At 41.5% G+C, this 12,837-nt stretch overlaps 1 protein-coding gene across 1 annotated transcript; it reads left to right on the forward strand.

Moving 5' to 3' along the window:
- Window positions 1–7,387: 7,387 nt before the first annotated feature.
- Window positions 7,388–9,254, forward strand: LOC131222384 (18 kDa seed maturation protein-like). The gene is made up of 2 exons (XM_058217427.1): window positions 7,388–7,582; window positions 8,711–9,254. Exons 1-2 carry the CDS (start codon window positions 7,475–7,477, stop codon window positions 9,050–9,052), a joined length of 450 nt encoding a protein of 149 aa, XP_058073410.1. The 5' UTR covers window positions 7,388–7,474; the 3' UTR covers window positions 9,053–9,254.
- The last annotated feature ends 3,583 nt before the right edge of the window (window positions 9,255–12,837 follow it).

Consider the following 12,837-nt stretch of genomic DNA (forward strand, 5'->3'; position numbering starts at 1 on the left):
TCAAAGAGGGGATTGGAAACCCCCTGGATTGGCAATCCCCAGTTGCTTTATGCTGCCAAACAACCATGGGGGTTTGCAACCCCCTCTAATCCTCTCCAATCCCCTCCAATCCAAGGTGCCAAACGACCCCTAACCCTTGTGACCTTATCAACAACTAAGATATAGTAAATAAACATTACAGAAATATTATGATGGTCCTAGGAAGGTTTTAATGGTTAAGCATTTTCATGACTATAAGCATTACAGAAATATTATGGTGAGCCTTAAGAAGTTTCTCATGATTGGAATTCCATCTCTATTATTTACTATTACAGGGCTCCCTTTAGATTTGGATCTTTTTAATTTTAGAGCTCATTTCATAAAATGATTTTGCAAACAAGATGGTCAAGTGGATATATAATACATTCATTAAGGTGGTCCCCACAAATAGGGGGGATCCTAAATAAAGAGGGATGTGGACCGCATACTAACTGCCTTAGTAGCAAGGTAGGTACTGACAGTGCTTTGTGAGCCCCATCATAATGTATATGTCCTATTCATGCTATTCATCCATTTTTATCGACTATTTTATGACGTGGGCCCAAAATTAATGCATATCCAAATCTCATATGGGCCACACCAAATGACAGAGTGGTGATTGAACACTCACCTTTAAAAACTTCTAGGGTGGACAAAAGCTTTGGATTAAATTGATATTTGCGTTCTCTTCATTCAGGTGCGCGTGACTTAATCAACAAGGTGGATGGCAAATAAACATAACATTGAGCCTTAAGAAGTTTTTAATCCACTATTTTCTTGTGGTGTTGTCCGCTTGAAAAATATATGAACAGCTTATATCATGTGGACCCACAGAGCATTGTGTAAAAATATATAAACAGCTTACATCATGCGGGCCCACAGAGCATTGTTACACAATCTGCGTATGATAAATTAGAATTAAGTACCCAATTTTGGTGGACCCATGCCCTTTCATCGGACTCACTGCATTAAATTGGTGCTTTCCTCTACCTAATGCCACAAGCCGATTGTCAACCTTTTTCTCCAAAACTTAATTAATTGCATTTACTCTGAGGAAAGCGCCACTCTTGGGTGGTCAATCTTAGACAGAAACATGGAGGCCTACCACCTATTAAAATTGAGGTTAGGCTTTACCTATTTTAAGTGGGACATCTTGCTTTAGCACGAAGGATAAAATGATAATTTATTTACCATCCTTTAGTTTGCACAGATTTCATGAAATTTCATAGTATTTGATGCAAGTGAAGGTGTACCCAGTGTCCAACTATGTTAAACCTATTATCCAAAAAGCTGCACCATTGGTAATTTAAGTACACCACAAGATTGGAAACAGTACGTAGATAATGCTAATCTTTCAAATTGTTTTTCTTGATGTGGTCACTTGAAACATGAATAAACTTGAGTTTTGGACCTTATGTGTATGTATTGGATATGCGTAGAGGAGATTTTATATAATGATTACGATGGTCTTTGTAATAATTAAGGATGGACGTCTCTCTTACAACTATTTCCTTTGGTGTGGTTCACTAAAATTACAGATTAACTTAAGGTTTTAATATGTGGCTTAACTTGGAATTACACATCTAATGATCAAAATAAAATTCAAATATGCATCATAGTAAACGGAAAAAACATTAAGGGCCAGCTTGATGTAATTTTTTATTTTATTTTGGAAAGTCTTTAACATGCAGGAGAGCTATGCCCACCCTTGATTTTTCATGAGGCCCACCATAAAGGGTAGGTAGAATCTACTCTGATCATTAGATGTGTTATTTTAAGTTTTTGGAAAAAGAAAAAAAATAAGAATGGCCCCTGATTCAGGTGAACCACACAAGGGAAAGAGTTTGGGAGAGAGGTTCTTGATGGTTATATAAAATCCACTCCAACCTTTGGATGCCACACAATAGCTAGGCCTGGTACTAAAAAATCAGGCCCATCAATTATTCAGTTGAGCTACATGAAGGCAAACTGTTTGTAAAGTAACTGCTACCTTGTACATTGTTTCCAATCGTGTGGTTTGCCCTGTGACTAATGTGGGATGAACCATGTGGATTTCACAGGAAAATCAAAGTGGAGCCCACCTGAGGCAGCAACCCAACTGGTTGGGCTTTCCTATAGAACGTTCTTTATTATTATTATTATTCTTCTCTCCTTCTCCATTCCTCCAAACTACTCTCTCTCTCTCTCCTCTATCCCACCAGCCTAGATGCATCCATGCCTCTATCCCGGCATATGCCCTTGCTGCCATTGATTTAGTGGTGGAAAAATCCCTCCATGGCACAGTGGTTGACAGACTCTGTTTCAACGCCGAGGCTAGGGATAGAGTGGTGTGCTTTTTTTCTACTTGCCTGTTTTAGGTATCAATTTAGAATTGGGCTTGGTCTTGGACTGGACTTTATAATGGGCCTTGCCCAAGAATCTGAGCTTTGGGTCGGGCTGAACTCTTTTAGCCCTTGACGGGCCCAGACTAGGTTTAAGCCTGCAATGAACAGTGCGTGGTTAGGATGAGGTGCATGCAGGTTGCGTGGTGATCCCAGCACCAAGTAGCTACGTGGTTTAAGGAATCCGTACAACGTAGTTTATGTTTTTTATCCATGCCGTCCGTCCGTTTTGGAAGATCATTTTAGTATGCGAATCCAAAATTAAAGCATATTCAAAGCTCAGGTGGACCACACCACAGGAAACAGTGTGGATAATGATTTCTACCGTTGAAATCTTCTCGCGGCGACGGTGATGTTTATTTGTCATCCAACCTGTTCATAAGGTCACATAGACCTGATTGGAGAAAAAGGACGGGATGGATAAAACGCATACACCACGTTGGTCCCACGGAGTCATTCCACCGCGTAGCTACGTAGTGTTGGGTTCACCACGCGGACGCGGATTGCGTTCCACCCCCGCCCGTCCCTAGCTCCGAACGGGCAGTTCTGTGGGCGGGCCCACCGTGATGTATCTGTACATCCAAGCCGTCTATCCCTTTTCTCAGATTATTTTAAGGCATCAAAACAAAAATGAAGCAGATCCAACGGTCAAATGGACCACACCACAGATGACTCTTGCATTTAATGCAACTGACATTTAATGCTTTGTGTATTTTAATGCAACCAAGCTTATTATTTGGTGTGGTCCATTTGAGCGTTGGATCTGCTTCATTTTTATGGTCATGCCTTAAAATAATCTGAGAAAAGGGATAGACGGCTTGGATGTACAGATACATCACGGTGGGCCCGCCCACAGAACTGCCCGTTCGGAGCTAGGGACGGGCCGGGGTAGCACGCAATCCACGTCCCACCATGCAATCCACTTCCGACATAGGTGGCCATGCATGTATGGCACAGCGTACGGTGGACAGGCCACCACCATTTCACACGTGCCAACAATTTCACGTGTTATAGAAAGTGGCATCTATCTTACCAAGCGTACCACCATCATGCCTTACACGAAATATCAAGCTGGTCCACTCATTAGGCGGGCCAAACTTGGACGTGAGATAGGACCATATGATGCAAATGATCAACGGTCCAAATTCAACGGAAATATGTAGCCTATTTAACGAGTAGATTGTACTGATTCGTGACTCCATAGAATGCTCTCTGTGCACCCTGCCTAACCAATCTTCCGGATCTCTGATATGTGTGACATTTCCACACGTGCCACGACGCTCGCTCCCCATCTCATGCAAAAGACAACACTTGTTTATTAAAACAAGACGCAGGAGCAGGGGTGTCGGTGCGCCCGGCATGGGCCCAAAAAATCGAAATAATTTAAAATCCGGGCCAGACCAACCCCAGCCTTGGCCCGTTGACAACCCTATTTGGGAGAGCTATGTGTATTCATTAACTCAAATTAAAAGAAAATTGTGTAAATCTTTATAATCAGATTGGTCGAACAATTAGAGTTGTACACGAGTCAAGTTAGCTCAATCAGCTCGCTCGACTCAGCTTGAAGAAGCTCCACTCACCTCAACTCCAAATTGAATTTAGACCGAGTCAAGTTGGCTTTTAGAGCTCAAAAAACTTTTGAGCCGAGTTCAAGCTTGCTCGAGCTTGACTTGACTTGGATCGAACCTCAACTCGAATTGACTCGATAACTTGGCTATTTTGATATTAATACTGCTCATCGAGTGCTTGATGAAATAACCTAATTAAGTTTTGTTTCGGGTGCATATATTCTCCGCGTGATCAGCTGGCAGTGAGGAAGGAATAGATACAAAACAAATCACTATTAAAAAAAATTATGTAGTAAAATTATCCTCATATCTTGATTTTGATGCGGCTCGCCAAGTGTTTGATGAAACACCTATAACATGTTATTATTGTTTTGCATTAAGAAATTAAAGATACACTCTTTGTATTTGAGAAAATATCGCACAGGCTTGAATTTGGCTCGAACTGACACGAGCTCTTAACCGAACTAAGCCGTGCTGGTCAATCAAGCTCAGGACTAAGCTGAGCCGAGCTCAAGATGAGGTTAGCTACTAGTTGGGTCGAGTCGTGCTGTGCCAAACTAGACTCAGTTCGACTCATGTACAACTCTACGAACAATCATAACCTCTAATTCGTGGACACTTGTTTATTAAAAATAAGACTTGATATTTTTCATTTCTAATGCTCAATAAAATGTTCAGAAATCCTGTGGTAAGATAAGTAAATAACCACACTATTGGTTTCATGATAGGCCTAAATTGGGCTTTATAAGTTTGAAGGTTTATTTAAATGAGTTACTGGTGGTATTCAATTTATAAATACTTTACTAGTGACCGTGTATAATCTATCATACTCCATCGAGTATCATTTTTTTTCTTCTCTTATGAGAATCCATCTCAAGATCCGAGAGTGGATTAAGTGAGACCCGGCTTCACCAAGACGGGTGCAGCTCTTACCGTGGATGTATGTATTATCTATCCATGCCGTACATCCGTTTTTTCATATCATTTTAATGTCATTATTCTAAAAATGAAGCAGGTACAATTATCAAGTGGATCATACAATAAGAAAAAGTGGTAATTGACCATACTATGGTTAAAAACTTCTTAGAACACAACTCAATATTTTGTGTAGTACCATCCATCTGTTAATAAAGTCACGTAAGCCCCTGTTAATAAGGTCACGTAAGATTGCATGAAGGAAAAAAATCTTGATCCAAAACTTTTGTGGCTCATTAATGGCCAATCACCACAATTTGTATTGGTATGGTTTATTTGATAATTGGATCTACATTATTTTTAGGGACCACAGATGTTTGGGATAAGCTGATATTTGTGCTTCCCCTTCATCTCGGTCTGTTTGATCGTATGAACAGCTTAGATAGCAAAAAAACATAACTGTGCACCCCAAGAATGTTTCAACGGTCGACGACGTCATTATTCCCACCTTTTCACGTGGTGTGGTACACTTGAGCTTTGGATATTATTCAATTTTTTGCTAATGCCCTAAAATTATATTAAAAATGGATGTACGGCGTGGATAAGACGGAGACGGATTGGCTACTCCCCCTTACACCATCCCGTGGCTGGTGGTGGGGGCTCTGTGGGCGCGCCATGATGTATTTGTTTCATTCATTCCGTTAATCCATTTTTACATATCATTTATGGATTGGTACAAAAATTGATAGGGATATAAATCTCAAGTGGACCACACCACGGGAAAACAATAATAATTGGATATCCACCATTAAAATCCTCCTAGGGCCCACTCTACTGTTTATTTGACATCCAATCTGTTGATTAGGTTGTAAAGACCTAGATGAAGGAAAAAAATAAACATATCTTGATCCAAAACTTTTATGGCCTCAAAAACGTTTTTAATGGTCAACGTTCATTTAACACTCCTTCCTATAATGTGGTCCACTTGAGATTTCAGTATACCTCAATTTTTATTTCATAATATAAAATGATTTATAAAAATAAATGGACAGCATAAATAAAATGCATACATCATAGTGAGGCTCACAGAGCACCGATTGGCCGGTGGCAGGGGAGTAGCCAATCCGTTTCCGGATAAGACACGGAAGCGGATTTACCGGTGTACCTCACACCAGCTATATAGCTCCTCAGCAAGTTTTGTGGGTCCTATCACGAGGTATTTGTTATATCCAAACTGCCCATTTATTTCGCCAGCTCGCCTCAAGACTTGAGACAAAACAAAATAAGTAAGACAAATCTAACTATCAAATAAACCACATTGAAAAAACTAGTGAGAGAATGAACGTCTATTATTGAAATCCTTTATATGAAATTTGTTTTTACTCTTCATCCAAGCCTATAAGCAAAGGGCATTGCAAATTATTTAACGGTGAAAATCATTATCTCCACTGTTATTCGTGGTATAGTACAAATGATCTTTGAACATGATTCATTTTTTTGGATAAGAGAGTCGGGATCCTTTGTTATCAGGTCAACAGAGAAATCCTGATACCCTAATTCTCATTGGTCCACGTCACTGCTCACTAAAAAATATAAAAAATAGCTTCGACCCCAAACCATTAGGGTAACAGGAATTCTCTGTTGACCTGATAACAGAGGATCCTTACTCTTTGAATAATACGTCTATAAAAATAGATGAACGGTATAAATATAATAAATACATCTCCGGAGCGCCCATGTAACTTTGATCTCTTGGGAACCGATCGTACTCGGAGCTCGAGGAGTGTTCCGTGTCAGTGCTCGTCTTCGCACGACACGTACCTACAGCAGCTATACACCTGGTGTGTAGTACACCAGCCAATCCGCTTCCATAGGACAAATACATCCCCGGTGGGCGGTGAGACGGTATAAAGCAAAGCGGAGGCGGTATAAACGGTGAATAGGTAGGTACATCTATCTACAGTACAGGTGGCAGAGTTACGTGTAAATCGTATCCGTCCATATACTGGGCCCTATCATGGATAGTTTATATATAAGTAATCACGTCTATTTGACAAATATATCCATCTGATCTATGACCATTAACGTGAGGTTGGAAAACAAAAAATTTTAACGGTCAAAAGATTCAGCAGACGAAGTACAGAAAAGTAATAAAGAAGTGCCTTATTGTTCATCCTTCTATCCTAATCCAGTATTTAGGTGGACCCGATCGATGCATCACTCTGCCACGTGTCCTGTGGGGGGGGACGGTCTACCGTACTCCGGTTCATCCTACTCTACCGTATCATTTCGAGGAAGGAAGAGACGCGTCAGAATGCACGTGTCGGCAATTCAGGACTCGACGCTCCACAGACCCCCACGTAGTCATTCCACAAAATGCGTGTCGAGGCACAATTCAGGACTCGACGCTCCACAGACCCCCACGTAGTCATTCCACAAAATGCGTGTCGAGGCAAGAGGCCCACTGCTGCAACTATTTAAACGGACGGTCACATCCACTTCCTCCCCATGATTTTGTAGTTCACGTCTCTGAAATCACATCCTTTCGTGCAAATTCCTCTCATAGTCGTTTTTTTAACTTTGGAAGAGAAAATGCAGGCGGGAAAGAACGCAGCGGCTTCGATGAAGGAGACGGCAGGCAACATCGCTACATCGGCCAAGGCCGGGATGGACAAGACCAAGGCAACTGTCCAAGGAAAGGTTAGTGGCCCAATCTAACGTACGCCTGGTGCGTAACCCGGGCTATGGAAACATGGGTGTGTTACACACCATGGGCCAATGAGATGCTTGTACACCTTGGCTACTGCCGTACTACTACTGTCGCTATGGGCCTGGATCTTTTTAAGATCACTTACTGCCACGTTAAAAGGTGGCAATAGCCCCAGTGGCCCGCCAAACCCAGATTTGGGCCGGGCCTGGAGTTAGTGGCCCATGGTTCGGGCTAGACCTCGCATGCTTGACTTATCAATTTTATTTTTATTTTTTGGACTTGGGCTCAAATGATTTTAGTCTGACCTGACCCAATTTTTTGTATTTTATTATTATTATTATTAGGTTTTGCATGTGTGGCCCACTTGATAAACGGAGAGGGAAGTAGAGATTTAATCAATTTCTGGGCCCAAACAAATATTTTTTGGGCGGCGCTGGGCTGCCATGTAGCCCATGCTCGGCTAGGCCTGGGGTCTTGTGTCGGCTTGGGCGAGGCCTTGCCTGACCCGGCCCATTGCCACTCCTACCTACGTGGGCACTTTTTGGGCCTGTTGGACCGAGTAGAGGCCCACGTGCTGGTCCACGGTCCAGTATAGCCATTAATGAAGTTGGTGCTCACTGTAATGTTTTCGAACTGGAATCGTCTACCACTGTTTTATGCAGCTGCGTAAAAATGTGGTACCCACCATGATTTTTGTGTAAATCCATCCTATCCATCAGATGATAAACCTAACTTTAACCGTACACACATAAGATCAGCCTGCTAGAAAACTCCAATGGGCCACGTCAATGCGAACGATGTAAAAATGAGGGTCTGTTCATGCAGGTTGGATCTTCACTCCATCCGGTGAATTACCACTAATTAACAGGTTTGATGAACGATATACACGTTGGTGGCACCGGACTCGGCTGATGCCGCGTAAATAGATACAAATATCACAGCTTCTACAATTGTAGAACCATACGGTGTGGTGGATGGTACTGGTGGTCGTCATTTATGTCATTTGGTGCTCTCTCTGATTTTTTTATTTTATTTTTTTAAATGCTTTGGTGATTATTTGGGACCTTTTTTTTTTTTTGCATGGAGCTGACCGTATTTTTGTGCTTGTGTTTGGGCAGGCAGAGAAGACGACATCCCACGACCCGTTGGAAAAGCAAATGGCGGAAGAAAGGAAGGAAGAGAAGATAACCCAAGCTGAGATCAACAAACTGCAGGCGAAAGAGCAGAACGCGGCGGCCAAAGAGTCGGCACGTGCCGGTCAGACTGGCACTGTAACCCTTCACCCAACGGCAGCACTGCCCGGGCATGGGACGGGGCAGCCCCATGGGCAGGTGACTAGCGGGGTTGTTGGGTCCCACCCTACTGCGACGAACACTGGCACCGGCACCACCACTGCCCGTAACCCTCTCGCGGGCGGCACCGACCAGACAGGGTACGGGACAGGTGGCGGTCACAGCTGAACGGGGCAAGACGTGAAAGGTGTTGTTGTTGGTAGGTCTGTTTTCGTTATGCGACTCGTGGTAATTCTGTAGTCTGTCATGTATGTTATGTGTTTTCAGGCAGCGTATGTTAGCGTCTCTACAGTGGTTTCATGGACTATTGCTACCACGTGTTTTGCAGTAGATATATTTCAATAATGTGGCGAGGGCCACTTGAAAATGATGATATTGATGTTCCTTCTAATTTATTTTTTTTATTTTGGAACTCGATTGGGGGCGTCTCGTTCATCATGACCGTTGGATCTGATGGGGTCCGAGCGGGGGCCGAGCGTTCGCCCAACAATGCCCCCCACCCCCTCTCGGGGAGAATCCCAGCCCTTGAGAGCGTAGGGAGCAGCATGATGATGGAACGGTGGTCCACAGGGCGGGCCATAAGACTGGACTGTTTCGAATCCTTCGATCAAATAACATTATTTGGGTGGGCCATTTGGAGGTATGGCCCAGCGCAAGGAGGGGGGCGGCCTAGCCATAGCCCAGTCCACGGTCGTCCCCCTAATAAGATTATTATTCGACATGTGATGTACGGTCGAGATGGAAACTACTCAACGACCCCAATTCAACAAGCAAGGTTCCACTGACCAGAGTTTACTCCCGCTCAGTCTAATTTGATCTCGTTATCTATGATGGTCCTACAATTTGGTCGGTTTAGTTTCAGCTAGACTATGCTCCGTGTACAATTTGTGGATTCCTGTGTATAAACCACCACACTCTGCAGGAGTATCAATTAAGGGAAAAACTTCGATGCTCTGGCGGAGTGTGATGGATGATACGCAGGCACTTAGAAAATGCATCCTTGGGATTCGAGTAGATCAAATTATTTTGTGTATCATGAAAAAAAAGAAAAAAGGGCCTATCTGATTATCTGACCATCAGATTAGTGGGCATGTGTTCGACGGTTTATAATTAAAAATTATCCAATGGTCCTGTTTCAAAAAAAATAGTCTCCAAAAATCAGAGTTTAGGATAGTTTCAACAAATCTGATTTTGAATTTCCGACAGTCCCCGATCCTCTGTTTGTCAAAAACACGACTTCTCTGCTGTTTTTTTCCTCGTCCACTGAATAGTGATTGGTCCATCTCAATCACCAACGCAATTATACAATCACACGGTCCAATTAGATTGTAACAATCACAATTTTACTGCTTGGGGGCACATAGCCTTCGATCATCACTTGAAAAGCTTATTTTAGGACATGATTCAGAAAATGAAGCAGATCTAACTCTCCGTGGACTATACACAAGAAAAAGTAATGGTTGACCATTAAATACTTATAGTGGACCACACGAGTCTTTTGGATGAAGCTAATATTTATGGGGTCATCTCATCTGGGTCTTTGTGACTTTATCAACAGGTTGGATGGCAAATAAACAGTCCAGTAAGCACTAAAAAGTTTCCAGCGGTGGGTATTCAATCACGAATGTTTCTATGGTGTGGTCTATTTGAGATTTGAAGCTACTTCATTTTTTGGCTTTGTACCATAAAAATGATTTTCAAAATGGCTGAACAGTGTAGATGTAAGGCACATACTTTAGGGTGAGCCCCATAGGGATCCACCAATCTTGGGGCACCTATGAAATCTAAATTACAATTATTATTAATTTTTTTAACTCACGCACACACCCCCACACACTCACGCCAGTGGGATTTCACCACCTATGGATGCTTGAACCTTTTACCGGGTCTTGAAACTCCTAAGAGTCTACCACTGGAGCAAGAGTAAAGATCCTAAATTACAATTAGGAGTAAAGATCTTAAATTACAATTACCTTGAAATCAAGGTGATTTTGAAATCTAAATTACAATTACCTTGAAATCAAGGTGATTTTGAATCTTCATTTGGTTAAAATGTATTGTGATTTAAATACTCTTTGAGAGCTTGTATTTGGAGTGCATTGGGTATAGTTAGAGGATTTAAATTAGATTGAATAAATTAGCTTTCATTTGAGTTAAATTAGATCAATTAAATTAGCTTTCATATGAGTTAAATTAGTATATATACGTGATATTTGATATAATGATATTAATAAGCTCATTAAAATATATGCTTGTCTAACGTTTGGATGTTTTGGATAATTTCGGATCATTCTATTGATGTGATGTTAGCGTTTTAATAGATAATTAAATTATTTTAGGGTATTATCGGCATACCATGTGTTTAATGAATTAGGAGCCCAAAGACAAAAAGTTTGGTTGAAATGTATTGTGATTTAAATACTCTTTTGAGAGCTTGTATTTGGAGTGCATTATAATTATTTGATATAATTAGAGGAGTTAAATTAAATGCACTAAATTAGATTTAGTAATCCAAATTAGTATGTATATATATACCTAATATTTGATAGACTGATAGTATTAAGCTCATTAAAATATATGCTTGGCCAGAAAAGAGAAAATTTTGAACCTTGGTTGGGCCACAAATGCAAGGATTACAAACAGGCAACTCATCGATGTTTTTAACTATCAGTTAAAATTTCTAACATTTGTTTCAAATCATTCCTTTGATGTGATGTTAGCATTGTAACTGATAATTAAATTATTCTAGGGTATTATCGGCATGCCATGTGTTTAATGAATTAATAGCCTAGAGGCTCAAAAAAGCAGCTATTTCATTTGAAATACACTCATTTATCATCAAATCCAAAATGTCAAACGTAGTGGTAGTATACATAGGGTTTTAGTTTGGACACGGGATGCCCATGTTGCACTAATTGAGGCCATTGATCCCTTGGACAATGCCATAAATACTTCCAAGACTCACCAATCGTGTCCATTTATCAATCTATGTGGACCGTTGTTGCATCTCTTGTGAATTGTCTACTTGCAAGTTATATAATGAGTTTGGGATCTTTCCACCTGCCATATTTTCAAAAGGGTTTATCCATGGCGGACCCAAAAGTTGAATGGCGTGGACCAGCGACTAGGGGTGTACACGAACTGAGCTAGCTCGATTAGCTCACTCGGCTCGACTTGAAAAAGTTCAATTCGACTCAGTTCGAAGCTGAGTTCGAACCGAGTCAAGTTGATTTTTTGAGCTCGAAAATGAGTTCGTGCCAGCCCCAGCTTGACTCGATTCAGATCAAATCTAGCTCAAATCAAACTCGGATCGGACCAGTTCGGTGACTCAATTACTTTGATATTGATGTTGCTCACCAACTGCTTGACGAAATGACTCAACAAAGTGTGATTGGTGGCAAGGAATGTATGTATATGAAACAAAAACCCTTTTTTTTAATGAATTTTTATGTTGCTTGGAAGGTATTTGATAAAATACCTAAAAATCCTTTACTGTTATTTTACAAACAACGATATTTTGAAAGTGCAATCTAGGTGTTTATGAAAATGCCATATAGGAAAACTCGGTTCAATCTTGGCTCGATCTCAACCTAAACTGACCCGAGTTGCTGACTAAAGTGAGCCAACCTGGCCTATAAAGCTTGAGGACCGAGCCAAGTCATGTTCGAGCCAAGGTCAGCTAGTGGCCAAGCTAAGTTGAGCTAGCTCGACTTGGTTTGGCTCGATGTACGCCCCTACCAGCTACTCATACATCCTCTGTAGGGTGGTCAATGATCCGGGCCTGGGTAGGATTTGATCCACATTGTGAACTTCTCTGGGCCAAGCCTATTCAAAAATCTAATTTTCAGGCCCAAGCCCGGCCATCGACACCCGCAATCCTCGGGCAGAGCACAAATATATCTACCTAAAGAAACCGATCACCTACAGGAAATGGTACCGCCACTTGTGGTACC

The sequence above is a fragment of the Magnolia sinica genome, chromosome 13 (assembly GCF_029962835.1).
Source record: "Magnolia sinica isolate HGM2019 chromosome 13, MsV1, whole genome shotgun sequence".
Taxonomy (NCBI): Eukaryota; Viridiplantae; Streptophyta; class Magnoliopsida; order Magnoliales; family Magnoliaceae; genus Magnolia; species Magnolia sinica.